Here is a 20,532-nt window from a genome sequence, read left to right as displayed (position 1 = left end):
TTTGAAATGTCAGGTCCCATTCTGGTGTGGTTGAGCAGATGCTTACATAAGGCAGTTTGTTAAAACAAAAGAATAGACACTTCTCCGCCAAGACTGAACGGGGCACCAGCGGGGCTCAGTCTGACTGCTCTCGTGCTGTGAAGCAGAGTCATTGGAGCATGTCTTCATTATTTGCTCTGTTTCAAGACTATTATTAAAAGTGCACAAGAGTTATTGACATCTCATATACTGACTCACATTCGAACGAAAATTCCTGAGGTGAGAAAAAAGCTTTTTTATAAATGTTTACCTACAACACCAAACCAAGAATGACAGCATACCACGGAAGGCCTCTTCTACTATAGAGTATATTGTCCTTGACAAAGTCTATGACAAAAACAACAAAAAGGATGCGTTTGTGCTGAACCAGTTGTTTTGTGGATTTGAGGGGAAGACCAAACACAAGAGAGGTGATCTGAGAAGGGATGGAGGCAGAGCGAGTGATATTTATCACACTTTATAGTTTTGTCATCCACTCTGAGTTCAATCACTCTTCAGCAAGTCACTTATAGCAGTGAGGACTTGGAGCGAGGAAACACGTACTTGGTTGGCTTGTGTGAATGATCTGCCTACATTGAGAAAATAACTGCTTTTAAAAAAAAGTGTGCTTGTGTGTGTGTGTAATTATACACTTATTTATACAGCACGCACAAATCTGTGAGTTTCATAACATTGAAAATAGACACCAAATAGAGTTACAAAGTGTTGAGCTACTCACTAACTTTTTAACTTTGCTTTTTTGTTCATAACACTTTTCATCAAACAAACTGTCAACTAATAACTTCTTGAAAACGTCATGAGCTGTAAAACTGAAGGAGCGTATATATGTTTTTCCTCTTGTTTAACACCTGCTGTAACGCCCAGAAACCGCCCACCCAGTTGGAAAGTAGTCAACAGTCACTATGACACCTATTCATCCATTTTCTATACCGAGTCAGGGTCACTGGGTGCTGGAGCCGATCCCAGCTCACAGTTGGTGAAGGCAGGGGACGCTATGGGCAGATCACCAGTTGATCACAGGGCAAACAAAAAGGCAGACGTTCACACAGACGCACATTCACACCTGTGGCCAAGTTACAGTGACTAATTAACCTCAAATGCATGTTTTTGTACTGCGGGAGGAAACTTGAGTACCCTGAGTATACCCATGGCCCAATACACCACCACACTCGCCAATGGAAACCAGTCTATCAGAAACACCAGCATCATCACACCTCCCCCACTTATTTTTCTTCTGGTTTCCTGTAACGTCACACACTAGTGTAGCACCAAATGGATGAATCCAGTTGCCACCAACTCTGTTAGTGATACTCTTGGACTGTCTGATCCGTATGTTGGGCTGATGATTGGCAATATTTTTGCTTTCCTTATGTTCTACTGGCACAGTAATCATAAAGTACATCTGATAGAAGAATAAGTAAATAATGATGAATTGGAACTTGGAAATGTCAGATTGCCACTCAGGTCAGTGTTTGTCCTGAAAACTGCCACATCTTAGGTGCTTGATGGGTCATGAATTCATCTGCCATACCAACTAGAACCAATACCCACTGAGGTCCCTGAAACTGGGTTAGGAAGACCTACTGTTGCAACTACACAGATAAACAGTAGCTTCACACACAGTATCTTTTACTATGGATCAGTATGTTCATTTTTATAAAGGACAGTCAAAGATGAGCAATGTATTTTAACTTTTTAAAGCAAAGCTTAATTTGCGACCTTGTCCTAACCCTAACCTTGTTGTGTTCAAGTCAACTTTGAGCAAGAAGTTTTATCTCTGAAAAATGTTGTTAATTTGATCAGACTGGCCTGAGATTCACAGACTTTGTCCAAAAACATGTTTTTCAACAACAACAACAACAACAACAACAACAACAACAACAACAACAACAACAACAACAACAACAACAACAACAACAACAACAACAACAAACTTTTCTGTGTGTTATTGTCACTTTTTGTAAACTTGGTATTCCTTGTCAGAAATGACCAGGACTAGAAATTAATACAGAAGATAACATCTTGACTTCACACACACACACACACACACACACACACACACACACACACACACACACACACACACACACACACACACACACACACACACACACACACACACACACACACACACACACACACACACACACACAGTTGTGAAATCATTCCAATAATATTTCATATTCAGTTTTATCACCACAATAGTGGGGAGAGAATCCATATAACTGAATGAAGATGGCTCAGAAGTGACAAGAGGAAGAAGTGCAGTCTGTGTGCACCAAGAGAGGTTAAAACAAGCATGTCCTCTCAAAAATGGAATCCAAACTTTGGACAATATGTGCACGTTGTTGCATGCTCCTTGCAAATATGAGAAACAAAACATCATTGCAGTGTGAGTTAACACACTCCACCAAGTTGATGGACTGATGAACATTGTAATATTCTTCTTGTGTTAATATATTAACACATTTATATTGAAATGGGAGCTTCTCAAGTGTAGTTTGGGGAAAATTCCCTTTATACACCAATAAAATATCTGCCACCACTTTCAACCAGGAACACAACAGGCCCGACTTTATGGACTTTACGAAAAATTGAGATGGTTTCAAAACAAATGCAAACAAGAATACATTAATACAACAAGGAGTTATATGTATTTTTTTACACTATTTATCATTATAAGTATTTATTTTTTATTTTAACATTGAATGAACACTAGGCAACACAACAGGAGGGTCTATTGGTCCTCACACTTCTGAGGTGGAACATCCCCTTTTCGGTGCCCCCGAGTCAAGACAGATGATGACATTACACATATACAAATGTCCAGATTCCACATCATGAGTGTCATGTCCTGTTGGCTGTATCACTCAAGGGTCTATATCAACAAAAGAGTTCCGTCTGTATGGGACGCTCTTGTGGATTTCTGAATGGTCGCCACACACTCACCCCGAAACTAAACACTAGCTAGTCATATTGGCTAAACTGGTCATTATAGCCATAACAAAGAGGCTTTAGGAAGAGACATGCAGCATTAGTGCTAAAATTCCGCAGCGGAAATTAGGGGGTTAATGGCCATTCTACTTAAGGAAATGGTAAACTTTACTTATCAGTGTGTGTGATGAATAGATTGTGCTCTGAACAAAGTGAATTCTTTCTCATACTTAGAGTATGCCAGCTTTTAAACAGGCGCTGAATCTGAGATGTAATCTTAAAGCTCTCTCTGGTTACGCGGATGGAGGAGCTGTAGTTGAATATAGATATCACAAGTTGTGGCAACACACACACACACACACACACACACACACACACACACACACACACACACACACACACACACACACACACACACACACACACTGCCCACCGCTCACCAGATTGTGTAGTTTTCAAGACCCTGTCAGGGATGGCTAAGTCCTCACAGCTGCTCTCTGCTTGTATCCTCTTGCTCGGTTTCTCTCCTCTGTTAATCCATCATCTCTTTCTGTGCGTGTCTCTCACTCTCCGTCTCTTGCTTTGTGAAACGTAAAGCCCCTTTCTCCAAATATTTCCTTTAAGCTGGGGTTTCAGAGTTTTGTTATGCCAAGCGAACAGTGCACGGTCCCACTGGTACAATATGACTGCTTTGACATATCTGACCTCGGCACCAGGCCGGACCCCTCCCGTGCTCAGTCCTGGTAATGGCCTCCATTTTATTTAATGATTTCAGCTGTTTGGGCATCTGCTTCGCATGCAGCAGTCAATCGCTTTTTATTAATTTAATAATTCTTTGTGTGTAGCTACACTTGATATATTTACTAGACACAGACAAAATAGATGCGTTTACTAAATTCCGACTAAAAGTTTTTTATTAAATTAATCTGAAGTCACATAAATGATAGTCACATACAGAACTTTATTAGCTGATGACTTCACCATCTGTGATGAAGATGATTGAATAAAGAATAAATTGATGATCTCACCACTAAATCCATCCATTCAGCACACATGCCTGTGAACAGTTAATCTTAGTTTGATATTTATATAATTTCATCATCACTCATCATTGTATCTATGTATACTGAAAAAGCAAACGTGACCCAGTCGCCAAACTTATCTGCGCTATCACCCTATAGACAGGACTGCAGCGCAATAAATACTGGACTCATGATGAATAAATATATGAAATATGATGCGCAGCTGCTCTGCAGAAGTGATCCGCCAACTTTACACGGGTGTCGGTGGAAAAAATTAATATAATGTAATAGGACTGTAAAATCTCTTGAGTATACGTTCAAAATTTGCACATTGTTAATAGATAAAAATGCTATTGTGGAGTCATTGGATATTGCACTACAGAATATATTTGAGCTGGCAGTGATGCAAATCTGTTTGACCATTGTTAGATGCTGTTTTATTTAAAACATTTAGCAGATATTTAACATTACAAAATGAATAGTTAGTGTGCTCTCTACCACAGATCCCACAATAATGAAATGAAAACATTCAATCCAGTTCACATATCAGAAATTGTACCATCATAACTCAGAAACTGGAGTTTAGTGTTGTGAGCTCTCACAAGGGGGGAAAAATGATATGTATTACTTCTAATATATTGCTGTTGAAACCCACCATATTTTTTCATATCTTTCACAGTGTGTCATTGCGTTTTGATTTATTATCCATGACAAATCTAATTTTACTTTACAAACATGATTAATGTGTGCTTCATAGACACGTGTACACACTCAATCACTTATTGTAAGAACAGATGGCATTTTTAAAATAGATTTTTCAAATGTTTTTAAATTAATCATAATTAAAGTTTTTGAATGCCAATCCAGTCGAGGAAAACAAACTTTATCTAGCAAGAGTGCATACATTTCCTCTGGCTGGTTTTGAAAAGATTCAACTAATTGCATCAGCTAATACACGTTTACGTAATGTTCCTCATTATGCAGGCAACAAGGGAGACACTCAGTCACCACTGTGGAATGCTGGGAGATGCCCTCTACAAGGAAAACGACTTTGCTCTCATTATTGATGGGAAGACTCTCAAATACGCCCTCACGTTTGGCGTACGACAATACTTCCTCGACCTCGCCTTGTCCTGTAAAGCTGTCATATGCTGCAGGTAAGTTTTGAAAAAATTAAATAAATAACAACAACCCGAGACACAAGGTAAAAAGGTTGAAACAAGATGTGCTCACAGGACTAACGTTAACAAACAACAGTGGACAATTTTGAAAATAGTTAAGCCCAAGTTGAGGTTGCTTGTTCTGTACAACCAAACGTTAAACTCAACGTAGACATGCTTGCCCAAAATATGAACCAAATGAAATTAAGAACCTTCTGGTCAAACTACAAAGTGCTACTTCTTCGCCACAAAGGTCATTCACTGGTTTTCTTATAGCAGCACTTTAAAAAGTGTGATAGTCATAAATTTAAATGGAAACTTTCAACATTATGAAGGTACACTGTTGACCTGCCCAGGCCACATAAATAATAGGAAGTACTTAAGTACTCAAGTAGCCATGACGAAGTTTGGGGCCACAACTCTGCACCAGGTTTTCAGAACAACAGCAAACCTTTAGGTGCCACACTGTTACTCTGTGCACTGTCAGTTTTTTTTATTTTTTATTCTATTTATTCTATCCCCCCCACCTCTACCTGCCTTTGACTTGTGCACACTCTGTGGGCACTGAGATACTCCCGGAGATGAATGAGGCCCCTGAAACCACGGTGAACATAAACATGAACTGCTTCACAGCTAAAGACAGACATGCAGTTTACTACATCATCTCCAGAGACTTTTTTTGAAGGCATATCTGAGTGCACCAAGAGAAGTGGCTGAGTTTCCTTAGAAGCCTGACTATGACCATCTTTACTGTCTTTTTTTGTGTTGCATTAAGAAATAGCAACAGTTACAATGAATGATCATTTTATGGTATCCAAACACACCAGTTCAGTTTCTTTTCTCAACTTTTGTACTTCACAAATAACAGGGTTTTTCATATTTCAATTGAATTCAATTTTGTTTATATTTTCAGACTAAATTTCCTGAGTTTGCCAATTACTGTTCATTTAAGTCATTTATATAATTGATATTGGAAATTTCTGCACACCTCCGCATCTGTGGGTTTCACACTATTGTCTCTTTACAGCCTCACATGAAAATGTATTCTGTATTTCTTTTGTTTATATGTTGTAAAGTCCCGCTTAACTTTAAAGCTACAGATCTTTTATGAATTTGAATTTGTGGTGGGATGTTTATTAATGTGTGTCCCTTTTCTAGAGTATCCCCTCTTCAAAAGTCTGAGGTGGTGGAGATGGTGAAGAAGCAGGTAAAGGTGATCACGTTGGCCATTGGCGACGGAGCTAATGACGTAGGAATGATCCAGACGGCTCATGTCGGTGTGGGAATCTCGGGAAACGAAGGTCTGCAGGCTGCAAACTCCTCGGACTACTCCATTGCTCAGGTCAGCATGATGGCGAGGGCTCAGCAGGAGCGTTGAACCACATTGATTTTGATGAAAACATGAATATTCAAACTTAATTGGTTTTTATTCATATTAGGATTTGTGTATGAAGTGTGTTGTTGTCGTGTGGTAAAGTACTTAAAAGCCTGATTTTAATAGACAGAATATTGCTCATTTAAAAAAAAAAAAAAAAAGCAAATTTCAAGGACGCTCAAAAGATTACAAAGATGAAGCTTATTAATCGGATAACAATTAAGTAAATCAAATAAAAATGTCTACCAGAAAAAATCACACAAAAAGACTCGATCACCAAGGTCAGACTTTTACAATATTAAATAAGTGCGTACTGATAATAAATTCCTTACTCTGGATTTGCAAGTGTCTTTAATTTGGCACCAATGCAGATTTTCATGCCCTGCCCTATAAAACTTAGCTTCCACAGATTCACAAATACAACACGTTACTGATAGCTTGTTGCTTTGTTCTGCCTAACAATGGGTCAGAAGTCTTAAAGGGCTTCAGCTCACGCAGTGAAGTAGTAACACCTGTAAAACAGGCATGAGGCGACACCTTATCCCCCCAATAACTGTGTAGAAGCACATTCTGCTACTTAAATACTTAATCACATTGTAGTAACTTTACATCGATATGTGACACCTGTTTGCAACTAAAGCCGTGTGGTATCATGGCTCTGTTTCTCAGTCCGCTGCGCTATGCTCTGTACATTATGGTTGTACTCCAGCCAAGGGGCCTGAGAGTTTAGAAAACTAATAGTCGACTGAGAGAGAGTGCGCTCTCTGTGCCTTACTATGCAATTACTATTGAGGTACTTAGGTTTTTCCTTAAGTGCTCGCTTTAGTCCACGTGACATATCCACAATATGCGTCTTTCAGGGACAGGTGGCCTCCAATAATCCATTTAGATTGTGTCCCAGCACAAAATTAAATTACACTTCCAGGCTTCCACTGATGCTTTCCATATATTAAAGGTAATGGTACTTTTAACTGTAATTTGCTGGCTGCAAACTGAAATCAATCCTTTAAGGTTGTGTACAATTTTTCCCCCTGTTGCATTACATGATTTACGTGGATATCCGGGAGTGTCAGATGAGCTGCTCGCTGCTGTGCTGTTGTTTGGCAGCTGGTTTCTAAGATTTAATACTTAAACGGTCAGTTTTCTGTTAAAGATCAGAGGAGAGCCAAAGAGGAAAGAGGCATCGAGCTGAGGCACCTCTGCTGTCCGTCTGTCATCAGCTTCTCTCTGTGTGAACTGATGTTTGATCCAGACGTTCGAGGGGTCACACAAACTGTGCTTTTATTTCACACAAGAGTACCGTGGCGAAGCTGAAAGACGAGCAGCCCTCAAAAATAAACTAAGCTGTGTTCCTCTCCGAAGCTGAACTTTAATTCTACTCCACTGGCCCCTCCGCTTAAGTTTTATGGGCATTTTTAAAGACTTCCATTGTTAGATGGCATCATAGTGCCCTGAAAAACTTCTATTGCGGTTGCACTGTTATCACATCAATCTGTCTAAAATTGCCCTGGTAATGGAAATTCTCTACAGGCCATAAATGATGTTGCCATTATGAATCCATTTAAATATTATACTTACCCCTCAGAGACCAACATCCCAATATGAACCCCGCTAATTTCAGCAACTTAAAGCTCAGTGTCACAGTCTTTGACTCCATAGTGCTGGAATGTGTTAGCTTGGGTTGTAGCCACAATGGATCATCAGTTCTTTAGCTCTCGGCGTGACAGTGACAAAAGACTTTCTTTAATCTTGACCATCCTGTAACTGCGTTACTGTTCCGACACTGATCTCTGATTGCGAGGAGCCATTAGACAGTCCGCTTTACAAAGGCCTCTGCTGTTCATTCATCTTGTCGTTTTCCTCCATTTACTTCCCTTCACAGTTCAAATACTTGAAAAATCTGCTGCTCGTTCACGGAGCCTGGAATTACAATCGTGTGGCCAAGTGTATCCTGTACTGCTTCTACAAGAACATTGTCCTGTACATCATCGAGGTGAGTCTCAAACAGTAGTCCTCAAGACTCCAATTCATGCACTCAATAAGAATTAAATTTAACACTGCTCCATTTATTAAAGATTCTGAATTGCAGTTTCCATGTTTGTATTTCTGTCGACTGGCTTTCGCAAATACAGTAATGAAGGGAATGTGTCGTTAACAGCAGGTCTGCCTTTACAAAGCAGTCACCAGAAACAAAATCCTCAGAATTGCACATCCAACCCTGTTGTGTTTAGGTCTAACATTGTAATAATAATATGTCTTCATTTCATCCTGTTTTGTCTTGTATGTCTGCTTTATTCAAGTTTTCAGAGATTTAAAGTGTTTACATTTGGCATAGGCCAAGGTACACCGATTACAGGTTGCTAGTCCATTACGACACACACGCACGCACACACACACATGCACGCACGCACGCACGCACGCACACACGCACGCACACACACACACACACACACACACACACACACACACACACACACACACACACACACACACACACACACACACACACACACACACACACCTGCAGTCACGAATTAGCAGAAGCCAAATGAAGCCAGAGTACTCTGACAAACGTAGCACGTTCACAGGGAGAACCCGCCAAGCCGAACAGCTCCAGCACAGAATTGATGCATCCTGTTGTGAAAAAGAGTGTTAACCACTACACTTGTTGAAAACAGATAAATTGTTGATGAGTAATCACATGATATTATCATCACATTGTCTTTGTTTCTGTCTCAATTTTATTCACTTGCAAACTCCATGTTTCTGAGCCATTTGATCCCACTGTAACATATTTAATTAATATTAATTAATATTTAAGTGTATTTGGATGATAATTATTCAGACAATATCAAACCTTTTGTAATTTTTCTGTAAATAATAATAATTTGGATAAGGATATTGATAGCATCAATTCAAAGACACTTTCATTTGTATATTAGAGGATGGATTCTCATTTCATCGTATGTTTCTCCCAGTGTGGGTCACTTTGTGTGCGGTGGATTTGATGGCGTTTGACAGATTCCAGACCCAGTACAGATTGCAGACTCAGAGCTATAACCAAGGGTGACCAGACAGGTTAAGTGCTTCCTATCAGCGGCAGCTTTATCACTGGCAGTGCTCCGATGTTTTGATCTACAGGCACTGCACTGGTCTGATGAAAGTAGGAACTTAAGCTTTGAATCTGCTCGAAAACTCAAAATCAGATACTGCCAAGTGATGAGCGTTTCTCTCCCGGCACGCTACATATCAGGCGGTTTTAACGAGGTGCTGTGGTGCTTTGAATATTTGAAGCAATGTAGTTATAAAAAGTAGATATGCTCTGATTTGAAAACAAAATGCATATGAATTTCTCAACTTATTAGGAGTTGACCACATTTGTGAATGTCTTTAGTGTCTAGAACAGGGGTGCCTAAACTCCTGGAGGGCCGCAGTCCTGCATGTTTTAGCTCTCTCCCAGTTGCAACACACCTGATTGCAATGAGGGGCTCGTTATTGAGCTTTTTCACAACTTTGGTGGTGACATCATCATTAGATTAAGGTAAGATGAAACAGGGAGAGAGCTAAAACATGCAGGACACCGGCCCTCCAATCAATAGTGCTTCACGTTTCTGACATTATTTAAGAATATCCAGATTGGTAATGATCTGAAAAGTTGCAACACTTCATGAGGATAAAGCTCTACATCAGGATCGAGGCACAGCATTTTTACAGGTATTGTTTTAATGTGGACAAGACAATTACATACTTGCAGTAAAACTGAAGGATCAGGAAGCAAAAAACTACAGACCAGTAATTAGAGAGGTTTCCCTCAGTCTCTACAATCATGTTACCTGAGGATATTCAGTGTAGACAAGACGCAATTGATTGTTTCAATGTCTTTGCTCAAGAAAGGATACAGTTGAAGAGGTTGTTCCTCAGCCAAGCTTTGAGAGTGAGTGATCAGCTGCACATTTTTAAAATAGCATCACTACATAACTTTGTAGTAGAAACATGAGCCCTTTAAACTTCTCTTGTATTCATCCTCTGTCTGTGACACTTGACCTCTGATTCCCCCTTTTTTCATAGTTGTTCTGGTTTATATGCCATGAAAAATCAGTAGACTACCTTCTACATTCCAGCGTGTCTGTCTCTGGCGCACTGCGGCCTGAAGTCAAAGAGGGCCATTGGTCTCTTTCCAGACTTTAAATGTTGTTATAAATTCATAGCAAAAGTTCGATTGTGCTTCCCTTTTCCAGATATGGTAAAATCCCAGTTACATATGCAAATTAACAGTAAATTTATGCTAATTTAATTCTCATCTGGCAAAACCATTTGACATTTCAGCTTTCCTCGGCTTTTCCCAGGAAATTTAATTACTCTTGTTTGCCTGTTTTAGACCATCTGTATTCTTTATTTTATTTTTTTTTTTTTCTCTGGTTTTGATGTATTGGTCCATTAAATGTAGCAACTTCTAATTCCTATGTTCATTTGATTAAAGATTGCACCATTTGTTACAGTTATTGTCATTCCTCATTTGAATTCTAAATAGACCTGAGCTCATAATCATATACAAGTCTGGTCAAAATCCTTCACAGCATCCTTTTTTTTTTTTTTTTTGTTCTGTCTAACCGCAGCTTCTATTTGAAACATGCCAGGTCCATTTTCAAAGGCCTTTTTCAACAACTAGAACATAACCTCTATAGTTCTGTCTGCAGAGAGAGCCTCTTTCTCGCTCACCTTTTGTTGCTTACTGAAAACATAACTCCCCTCCTGCCCTGCGCTTCACTTTTTCAGTGGACTGAGGTAGATAATCGGACATTTCTTTACTATTTGGCTGCTTCAGTATTTCAAATGTCCCTGTTTTGTAAGACCCTGACATCTAACACACCAGCAACCCTGGGCTATGAGTAAAAGCTGCATTTGTTGCTATAATAGGTTTACTTTTGAGCGTGCATGTTTTTCCCCTCGACTCTCAAGGTACCTTGCAGAAGAGAATCACGGATTTTGTGGAGAATTTGAACTTTTTGTTCGCAGCACCATTGTCCCGTACAGTGTCTCTTTACAATTTGAATGCCTTCACTGGGAGACTCTGTATTTAAGCCTCTTTTCATCTCCCTCTCTTCCACCAAGTCTCTGCTTCCTTATAAGAGACAGAGTAGGATGGTGGAGGATTCTTGGGCTATTGTGAAAGACGTGAATGTGAGCGCTACTCAGTCTGAAGCTCTTGGAGCAGTGCAGAATTTTCAGAGCCTCACTGAGGGTTAATTGTGAGTCACAATGGGAGGCTGTCACTCTCGTGGATGATTGACTGACAGATGGAACATGGAACTCCTTCACAGTATTTCTTTTAGCGTCTTTGATCCTTTTTTATTATAGTTTTTGTATTTCCTTTTTTTTTTTATCATTTAGAGAGCAGTTCTAGCATGGTCAGGCTCGAAGCATGACTCTATATGTAACTTAAAATTGACAGCTGTAATTAAATATGTATTTTGAAGCATCGTGCCCAGTTGCTTAATGAACTTCAGGAGTAACGTTGGACGTTTATAACTTTGACTCTGTTACCAATTAGCCCGAAAACTAAGGAGAAGCCTCACAAAGAATGGAATTCAGACACATCAAAGCTAAGAGACCTTTCTAAAGGAAGCCATAGCAACTTGATTCAAAAGGGTGATCCAGCTGGCCACTCAGGTTTGATTGACACATTGCCAAGGTGCTACAGAAGGGGCTGATGGACAAGTAGCATTTATGAGGCAATTACATGAAAGCTCATTCATTGGCGCTCAGCATAGTCAAAGATGGTTTAGAGTAGCAGAGCAATGCCCGCCGACGAGCACTGAATTAAACCACATGCCTGGAATTGTGAGCCAGCTTCTGTTTGCTGCGCCACATATTTCCAGCATATTTATCAGCTTTGTATTTGTCTCTGTATATTATTCGCTAGTTTAGTGTATAAATGCCATTTGTGATTCTGCTTCTGCTCAGCTTCAGAGAATCAGGGCTCATATTGTTGGGGACAAATGCCATACTCCCCCAACCCCCAAGCCACTTCTAGACAAAAGAGCAAAGCTGCAGAGTACCCCTGGAATCAATGATTTTTCATTTGCTGATGAATATGCAAGTCTTCTTATCGGCTAGCCCCTGCACAATCCTCCCTTTTTTTGAGCTCTCGCTTTTCTTCCATCACTGTTTTTCACGATGTGCAGTGGGGGAGAGAGGCCAGCCACACCCCTCCACTGAGTGGTACTCAATGAGGAGAAGAAAAGGGGAAGAAAAATCCTGCCTGGTACTTCCCCTAATGAGCAAATCAATGCATCTGTCCCTCAAGAGACGGAATGAGTGAGAAAGAGAGAGGAGCTATTGGAACCCAAAAGACCAGGCCAAAACACTCACACTGAAGCAGTTACCACATGCTATGAATAGGAGCCTATTTTAACTTAGCACAACAATATATCAGCCCAGAGCCTCACATTGAGCAGAGCTTTAATTAATTCAGCAGTTTGACCTACTCGCTAGCCTCTCGTTACCATTGCTTGAACCACACTAATGGCTGAACCTGCCTCATGGCTTGGACTTCATCTTCACATAACCCTGAGCAATAGCATCTCAATGTATTTCTTAAGAAGCCAAAACTAAAAAATCCTAAACTATTATTGTATTGCCAGTAGATGTGCTGCCCCAGATTTGGCTGAACATCCCTAGTTTAGAAGTAGGTCCTCTGATATGATAGAAACAAAAAAAACATGGATAGAGTGCACCTGATGGACTAGAAGGTGGGATCTAAGTTGTGTGGGTGTGGTGGAGAAGGGGGAGGGGAGGGGCAGGACGATCTGGGGGCTTGCACAGAAACTCAGACTAAGTGCACCCCACCACCCCTTTATGAGGAGAATGAACAGTGGGGGTGATGACATTTGTTTTCGTGCATACACTTACACCATTAAATGGGAAAGACCAGCGGCAGATTGGTATTGGTGGTGCAGACGGTGGCAGCAGCGGGCGGAGCCCTCCAAGAATTTGTAGCAGTTCAAGCTTTCATAAAGAAGTTAAATGAAGCGAAGAAATGCTTGGTTGGCCATGGCCAAAACACAGCACCCCTGATGTTCCCTTGACAGTTTTAGCATCAGCAAGAGCCCGTCCTGGACCACAGAGTGTCAAACATTTGACTCTGTGAGGGGAAGCTTCTGATCCACACGAGGGAAACCATTTTTCAAGTTTTATAGTTAGCTTTGCCTCATAGATAAATCTATTTTATGATATGTGCACAATTTCCAACTATTTGTATCTGCTGGTCTACTGATAATTCCTTGAAAATACTTTGCTCCTGTGCTAATCTCAGAGGCTGTGTTTGTGTAGATAAGTATGGCTAATCAACAGATTGATAAACCTCCTTTCCATCCAGCAGATGGTTTAAATTATCTCTGTCTCCCTTTCGTGCCACAATATATCAAAGTCTCCATCATTCAGAGACCCGCAGGCCTGACTCTGGCCCTACGGCTAACCTCATCTGTCACCCACATGTCAACAGGTAGATCAGAGGGAAACAGCTGGTAAGATATATGTTTGAAGGTAATCCTGTGATGAATCCGGTGCGTAATTTGCATCGTGGAGGTGGTATCTTGAGGTCCTGGCTTTCCCACCGTCATTTATGTGTCCTCATTGGCTTGTTTTGGTCCTTCTGCCCTCCTTGATTTCAAAATTTCACAAAGCTCGACCAATGACAATTTCATCACATTGTAGCACATCAAACAATCCTGTACTAATGCATCACCTAACTTTATTTCTTTATTTCGAACATACAAACAGAAAAAGAAAGGAAAACAAACATTTAGATGAACAAAACAAATGCAAAAGAAACAACACAATCCACTAAATCTGCATTTACATGAACAAAAGGGACTAGGAAGTAGTAAAAAACTTATTTACTCCTACCCCTTAAACCTACTTTTTTCTTTATTGATAGAAAAGTCTTTGTTTCTGCTCTCCCAGAACAACTTTCAGCAAAATACATCAACCTTGCAGCCATTTTAAAGATAAACCAGCAAGAGTCCGTTCTCATTCGATTATGTTTTATAGGATGAATGTTGTGTAGACACCATTTTTATAGTGCTTTGTTGTCATAAGTCACTCAACATCACTATGACTAATAGAAAACATGTACTGAAAAGGCAAGTAGAAAGACTACTGAAATGTGGTTGCATTTTAATGAACATCTTCATGTTTGAGTCATTGCTCCAGTTTCATGACCAAGTGCCTTTTTGATTAAATTGACAGTATTGGAAAATAAAGATATGTGCTATAGATATAGGATTATTTGCCCCGAAATTATACATATAGTCCAACTATGTCAACAAATTGCTTCCTGTGTGTCTTATGTGATTTTTCTGTTGTGTGTTTCTTTTCTTTTAGATCTGGTTTGCTTTCGTTAATGGATTTTCCGGTCAAATTCTGTTTGAGCGCTGGTGCATCGGCTTATACAACGTGGTGAGTACCCACAACTGAGCACACTTTACTCCTTCACTCTTCTGTCTTCTTTGAAGAGGAACTCTGCTGTTCCCATGTTGCTCCCAAACTAATCTCTCTTTTACATGATTATGTCATCCACGTCCTGAAAATGTTCTTCTTTATTTATGGCCTCTTGTCAGGTCCATATTCCCTCTGTGCCCTAAACTATGTGCTGAATGCGAAAGAGCAACAGCTTTTCTTGCCCCAAAGAGTGTAGTTAGTAGAGCTGCTCTGTTTGTATGATAAAAAGAAGAGGAAGACTGGAGCAGCAAGTGTGCTGGCGACCGATGTAGGGAATCCCACAGGGCACTGTAATGGGACCACTCCTAATGAGCTCATATTTCATATCTGTCATGAGTTAAGTTGAAGAAGAAAAGGTGCATCTGTGGGCTAATCTTTAACACCAAGCTACGAAGACCACAGATGTAACTTTAAACTGTTTACTAAAAAGAAATGCACTTCTATCAGCAATAATGAATGAGAGATGTGTGAAGTGAAGTTTTCTGCACACTCTTGATAGGCCTCAAGTGGAAGTGATTTATGAGAGGGACAAACTGTGGAGTATTTCCACAAATGAGCTCTTCACATTAGTTTCATAATAAAGCAACATAAATTAGGCGCTAAACTTTCTCTCCTGGGTGGTGGGAGCCCGACTCGGGTCTTTTACATTATCTGAAAACTGATGGCATTCCTCTGCCTCAGTGGGAGTCTGTCAGAGGCAGTGGGATAAATCCGCCCCTCAATGGAGATCTTCCTGGGCTTGGCTCTGAATAAGAAAGGAGTCCAGTGGAGCATGTCCTGTGGCCCGCTGGCCCTGTGGACTGAGGCCTGCAGACTCGCACTCCAGATGGGCCTGCAGGGAACTCACACCAACTGAGCCCCTCAGCCACACAATACCATCACTCCTCTCTGAGCAGCTGTTACACAGAACATTACTACACTGCCAAGAAATTACACTTTAGCCAGACCTGAATACCTGCTTCTTAGTCAAGAAAGTCGCAGATGTTCATTGAGATGGGGTTTGCATGTGAACAGAGGTGAAGCATGACAAATCAAAATAACAAACCCCAGAGGATTTTGAGGTCAGTGCTCTTCTATTGATGTAAACTTGAGAGTGAAGCAAGCGAAGAACAGAATGAAGCAAATTCCTCAACCAGTTTAACACATGGCGTTTTTAGTTCCTACGACGTGACAGATGATTCAAGAACAGACCTTTTAATGGAGTAACCAATGTTGTTTTTTTTGTTTTAATCTTTGATGCAGATCTTCACTGCTTTGCCACCTCTGACTCTGGGAATATTCGAGCGCTCCTGCAGGAAAGAAAATATGCTGAAATACCCAGAACTCTACAAAACATCCCAGAATGCAATGGGTTTTAACACTAAGGTAACTCGAGCATCCATCAGATGTATGTAAACGTGCTGCTTCACAATTTAATTTCTTCCAGATCACACTAATGAATTTTTTTTAAATCCTCACCTTAGTATTTATAGTCATATATATATATTCTTTTGAATATTTTTGGTCTTGCTTTTTCACCAATAACACCACTTACATTCAGATTCCTTTGACATGTATAGAGTACTATAAAAACAGCTATGTAATTGTAATGTATCATTATTTATTTTTTATTTTTTTAATTGATACATGCATTCATATTTGTATCTGCGTAAGATATTTTGACAGTTTTGTTAAATTCTATTCAGATGTACCTCAATATTATACCAAGTGCAGTATTCAAGCTGTTATATGTAGATACACTTCACTCACTATTCCGCTCCTCCTCCATATGAAGTAGTCATAAGTTCCAGCTCTGACAACCACCCGAGGTCAGGTTAAACGGCAGGAGATGTTTCTGTTCTTTTGCTCTGAGGGTCTCATGTGTCTCCCATCTCAGAGGCCTGGCAGCTGTATTTAGTGGGTTTCCAGTCACAGCCAACTTTGGCCTGGCTTGACCTGTCCTCTTGGGTTGCCTGGGCTGTCTGTTGGCTTTCCCCTGCTGGTAATAAAGTTGTCTCCTCCTTTCTTCATGCCGGGCCACAGACTCCTGGACCCTCCTCACAGGCGTGGTGACCTAGTTAGTGCCACATGGAGGTGGATTAAAGGCAGATTGGCCATGGTGGTCAGGGGCAGTCGAGGTCAGAGGGGTTGGGGGATGCAGCAGAAAGAATCGTAGCAAGGTAGGGGGGAAAAGAAGTGTGCTGTCATTGTGCGATGTCATTTGTTACGGAAAAAAATGCAATTTGTTTAAGCACTAGAGGTTTTGTTCTCAAAGTAACGCTATCGGGTCACATTTAACACTCGGGACCAGACAGGCTTCATTATGTGATGCTATATGCCACAGTCTGTTTGACTTAAACAGCTGTCTGTTTAAGTCAAAGAAGCAGTTTCAAGACTGAATCAGTCGTACCAGCAGTACTTGATGTACTTGATAGGATGGTGGCATATACTCCCTCTGGTCTATGTAGCGCCCTACTTAATTTTTTTTTTTAATGCAGGTAGCAAAAAAATGTATCTCGCTGGCAAATGAACTGACAAAACATCAAAAGCAGAGCGGTTAACTTTGACATGTTGAGAGTGAAAACTTATGCAAATCACTCTCATTCAGTCGTGAGTTTTGTTAGATTATCTGTATTTTTTGTTATTGCTTGATCCATAGGCAATAAATAACTTTAGGTAAAGGGTTTGAAACACCTGAAAACAAATTTTTTTTGTATGCATTGCATAAATACATTACTTGCATTCTTACCTAAACAAGAACTTTTAATGGACTAATAAAGCTTTATGTTTTACTGAGTACCAAAGCTCAAACTAGAAAGTCTGAACACAGATTCTATTCAAGACACTTCATGGCAGTGTAGATTAAAATTAATGACCACACAGCTTCTGTTGAATCCTCCAATATTTCTGTTGTTGTGGGGTAGATTCCTTTCATCACCTTTTTTGAAGTCTTCTTTTTTGTTTGCCAAAAAGAGATCACCCAAATATGTGTCTAATCGTTAGACGCAAATTAACTTCCATTTGTTTGGGCCAAAATTTCCAAGTCCCGCAAATGATGACTCGGCCAGGTCAGCAGGCTGTTTTTGCTGGCTTGTCCACTCTTTTCCCGAGATATTTTCCTTGTAGCTGGCCCGAGGCGAGAAGAGAAAATCCAGCAGGAATTTGGCCTCTCGAAGCCGGCTCTTTCTGCACGCCTGGCTCTTTTGTACACAACAGATACTGTCTTTGTGAATTAAAACTATTTGTGTTGAGGAGCGAGAAGGGAGAGACTGGGGGCATTAAAAGTGAATGAGCGACAGAGTTGAAGCCACGCCTCAGGTTTTTAATTACATATTTGGGACACTCGAGCCACTCTAATAAATCCACGTTTCTCTTCAAGTGGCTGCAGTAATTTCAGCAGTTTACCAGCAACTGACACCTCTTATAAAGCACCTTTTCCACTCTTCCACTCCCTCTTCCCTCTGCTTACCCTGCTCGGTCAAATAGAAACAGGAAAGAGTGGGCAGCTCTGGAAATATTTGGCTCGATATTAATTACTCGCTTTCATGCATTTCACTTTTTTCTTTCAGGTTTTTTTTTTTTTTTTTTTGCAATTAGGGCTTTCACAAAGGGCCAAATCTTTACCGGACAGACCGTGCATTCATGGGGAGAGGATTCTCAGCAGCTAGCTGGGACACATGAGAATGACAGGAAGCCGGGTGGCTATAGGAGTAAAAAGCAGGATCTCACTGTGACAAATGACTATGAACATTTATTGATTTGATTAACATTCATTATTGCAAAGAGGAAACGGGCTGGTCTGCACCCCACAGTGTTTGTGATGGTAGAGTTGCGGAGGAGGCTGATGGAGGGCTCAGCTTGTCAGTGGGAGGCTAATTGGGATAAACATGTGATTGTTACATTAGTGATGATTTAATACGCGTTTGACCACTGAGACGGAGGAGGCCTTTGGCCATCCCTCGTTCAGTGTATTGGGTTTTGTGTACACAGCGGGAGGGTGAGGTAATCGTGTGTGGGGAGGGGGGGATTATTGGACTTGGTTGTTAGTTGGAGATGTTGTGCCATTGAGGCAGATTGTAAAGGCTTTAAACTAAACTGGGTTACAGCAGGACATTTTCATTCACTGTACACTGTTCTGCCTCACCCGGCTCTTGTTTCACCTTCTTCCTCACACCCTTTCCTGGCAGAATATTTGGCATAAGCCCCCACTGGTAATTGTTGTTCCAAAATGACTTGAACCTGCAGAAATCTAAAGAACTTTCACTTCTCAGGATGTCTAATTTGTCTCAAATAAACCGTGTTTAATGTGTTACTGACAGCTTTGCAGAAGTTGGTGAAAAAGGTGTGTGTTTAAGAAAGCCAGCCTCCAACTTGTCGTCTGCCAAGAGCTGATGATTAAAAAGAAGCCAAAGATTTAAATGTTGTTGTTTTTTTAAATCCACATCCATGAGCCTTCCTCGCTAGATTTGACAGATTTCCATCTTTCAAGGTTCACACCATCGTCTGGGTTGGTACAGTAGAGGGGCACAAATGTGGAACGTTTTTTTTTGCAGAATAGATTTCATGGCTGTTTCATGCTACATCGCCCATTAGTGTTTTGTTTGGCTGTGGCGTTGCCTAATAAAGTAAATTTGAAACAACACAGTTTTGGAGTGGGAGTATTGATTTAAATGGCTCATCCAAAGTGGGAGACGTACATGCAGACTGCGGTCCACACTGTGATTTTCCAGGCCCTTAATAATTACCGTGAAAACAGTTTAATCTCTGTCAAGCCTGTCAGTCTCACCGATTTTTTTATTTTTTATTTTTTTAACCCCTGCGTCATTTATTACTACAGTAGGTAAAATTCTCGTATGAAAGGGCCGAAGCTTACTGAAATATAAAGAGATTAATGTCGCTCATCTGCAGCACATACAATGATGCTGTATAATGTTCTGAATATTAAGTCAATCATGTGGATTTTTCTCTTTTAATCTTCCAGTTTCTGTAATTTTATTTAGTTGAATAAACTCATGTCAAGAGAAAACAGTAAGTTAAAACCTGTACACTGATATTGTCCGCTTGCTTTTCACTTCTGGTCCACACACTCAGCAGCCTCTCTCTCCCCCATAACACACACAGAGGATATACAACGTGTCTGTCAGCGGGGTGGCTATTCAGCCAGGAGGCCCCGACAAAACCGCCACTTAGCCTAGCGCTGGGCTGGCACAAAGAGCCCAGGTCAGGGGTCAGTTGGAAAGCTGAAGCTCCCCACACCCTTTTCACATGCTTTTTTTTTTCTCCTCTGTCTCTCCCTCTCACTCTCTCCTGGAATCTCCTGCCGCCTACAAACCCCCTCCTCCTTCTGCCTCCTTTCCCTCCATCCTTCTTGCCTCTCTCTTTTTTTTGCAGGTCTTCTGGGCCCATTGTCTGAACGGCCTCTTCCACTCCGTCATCCTCTTCTGGTTCCCCCTTAAAGCCTTCCAGCATGGTAAGTAGCTCCCAGGGACTCCTCCACAGCTCTCAGTGGACTCGGAGGATA

General features: G+C 40.7%; 1 protein-coding gene across 3 annotated transcripts in view; it reads left to right on the top strand.

The window, feature by feature from the left end:
- Positions 1-20,532, top strand: part of atp8a1 (ATPase phospholipid transporting 8A1) — a 115,068-nt gene that overhangs the window by 76,888 nt on the left and 17,648 nt on the right. For all 3 annotated transcript variants that reach the window (XR_013935411.1, XM_080465387.1, XM_080465386.1), the window contains 6 exons: positions 4,980-5,152; positions 6,314-6,497; positions 8,413-8,523; positions 14,916-14,990; positions 16,275-16,397; positions 20,403-20,481. Coding sequence is in view for 2 of the 3 variants with exons in the window: in XM_080465387.1 (XP_080321513.1) it covers positions 4,980-5,152; positions 6,314-6,497; positions 8,413-8,523; positions 14,916-14,990; positions 16,275-16,397; positions 20,403-20,481 (745 nt within the window). In the remaining variant the exon portion in view is untranslated. The remainder of the gene's footprint in view (positions 1-4,979; positions 5,153-6,313; positions 6,498-8,412; positions 8,524-14,915; positions 14,991-16,274; positions 16,398-20,402; positions 20,482-20,532) is intronic.

This window comes from Lipophrys pholis (genome assembly GCF_963383615.2).
Source record: "Lipophrys pholis genome assembly, chromosome: 6".
NCBI classification, from domain to species: domain Eukaryota; kingdom Metazoa; phylum Chordata; class Actinopteri; order Blenniiformes; family Blenniidae; genus Lipophrys; species Lipophrys pholis.
Note: the sequence above shows the minus strand (reverse complement) of the source record. Positions and strands in the feature narration are given on the sequence as shown.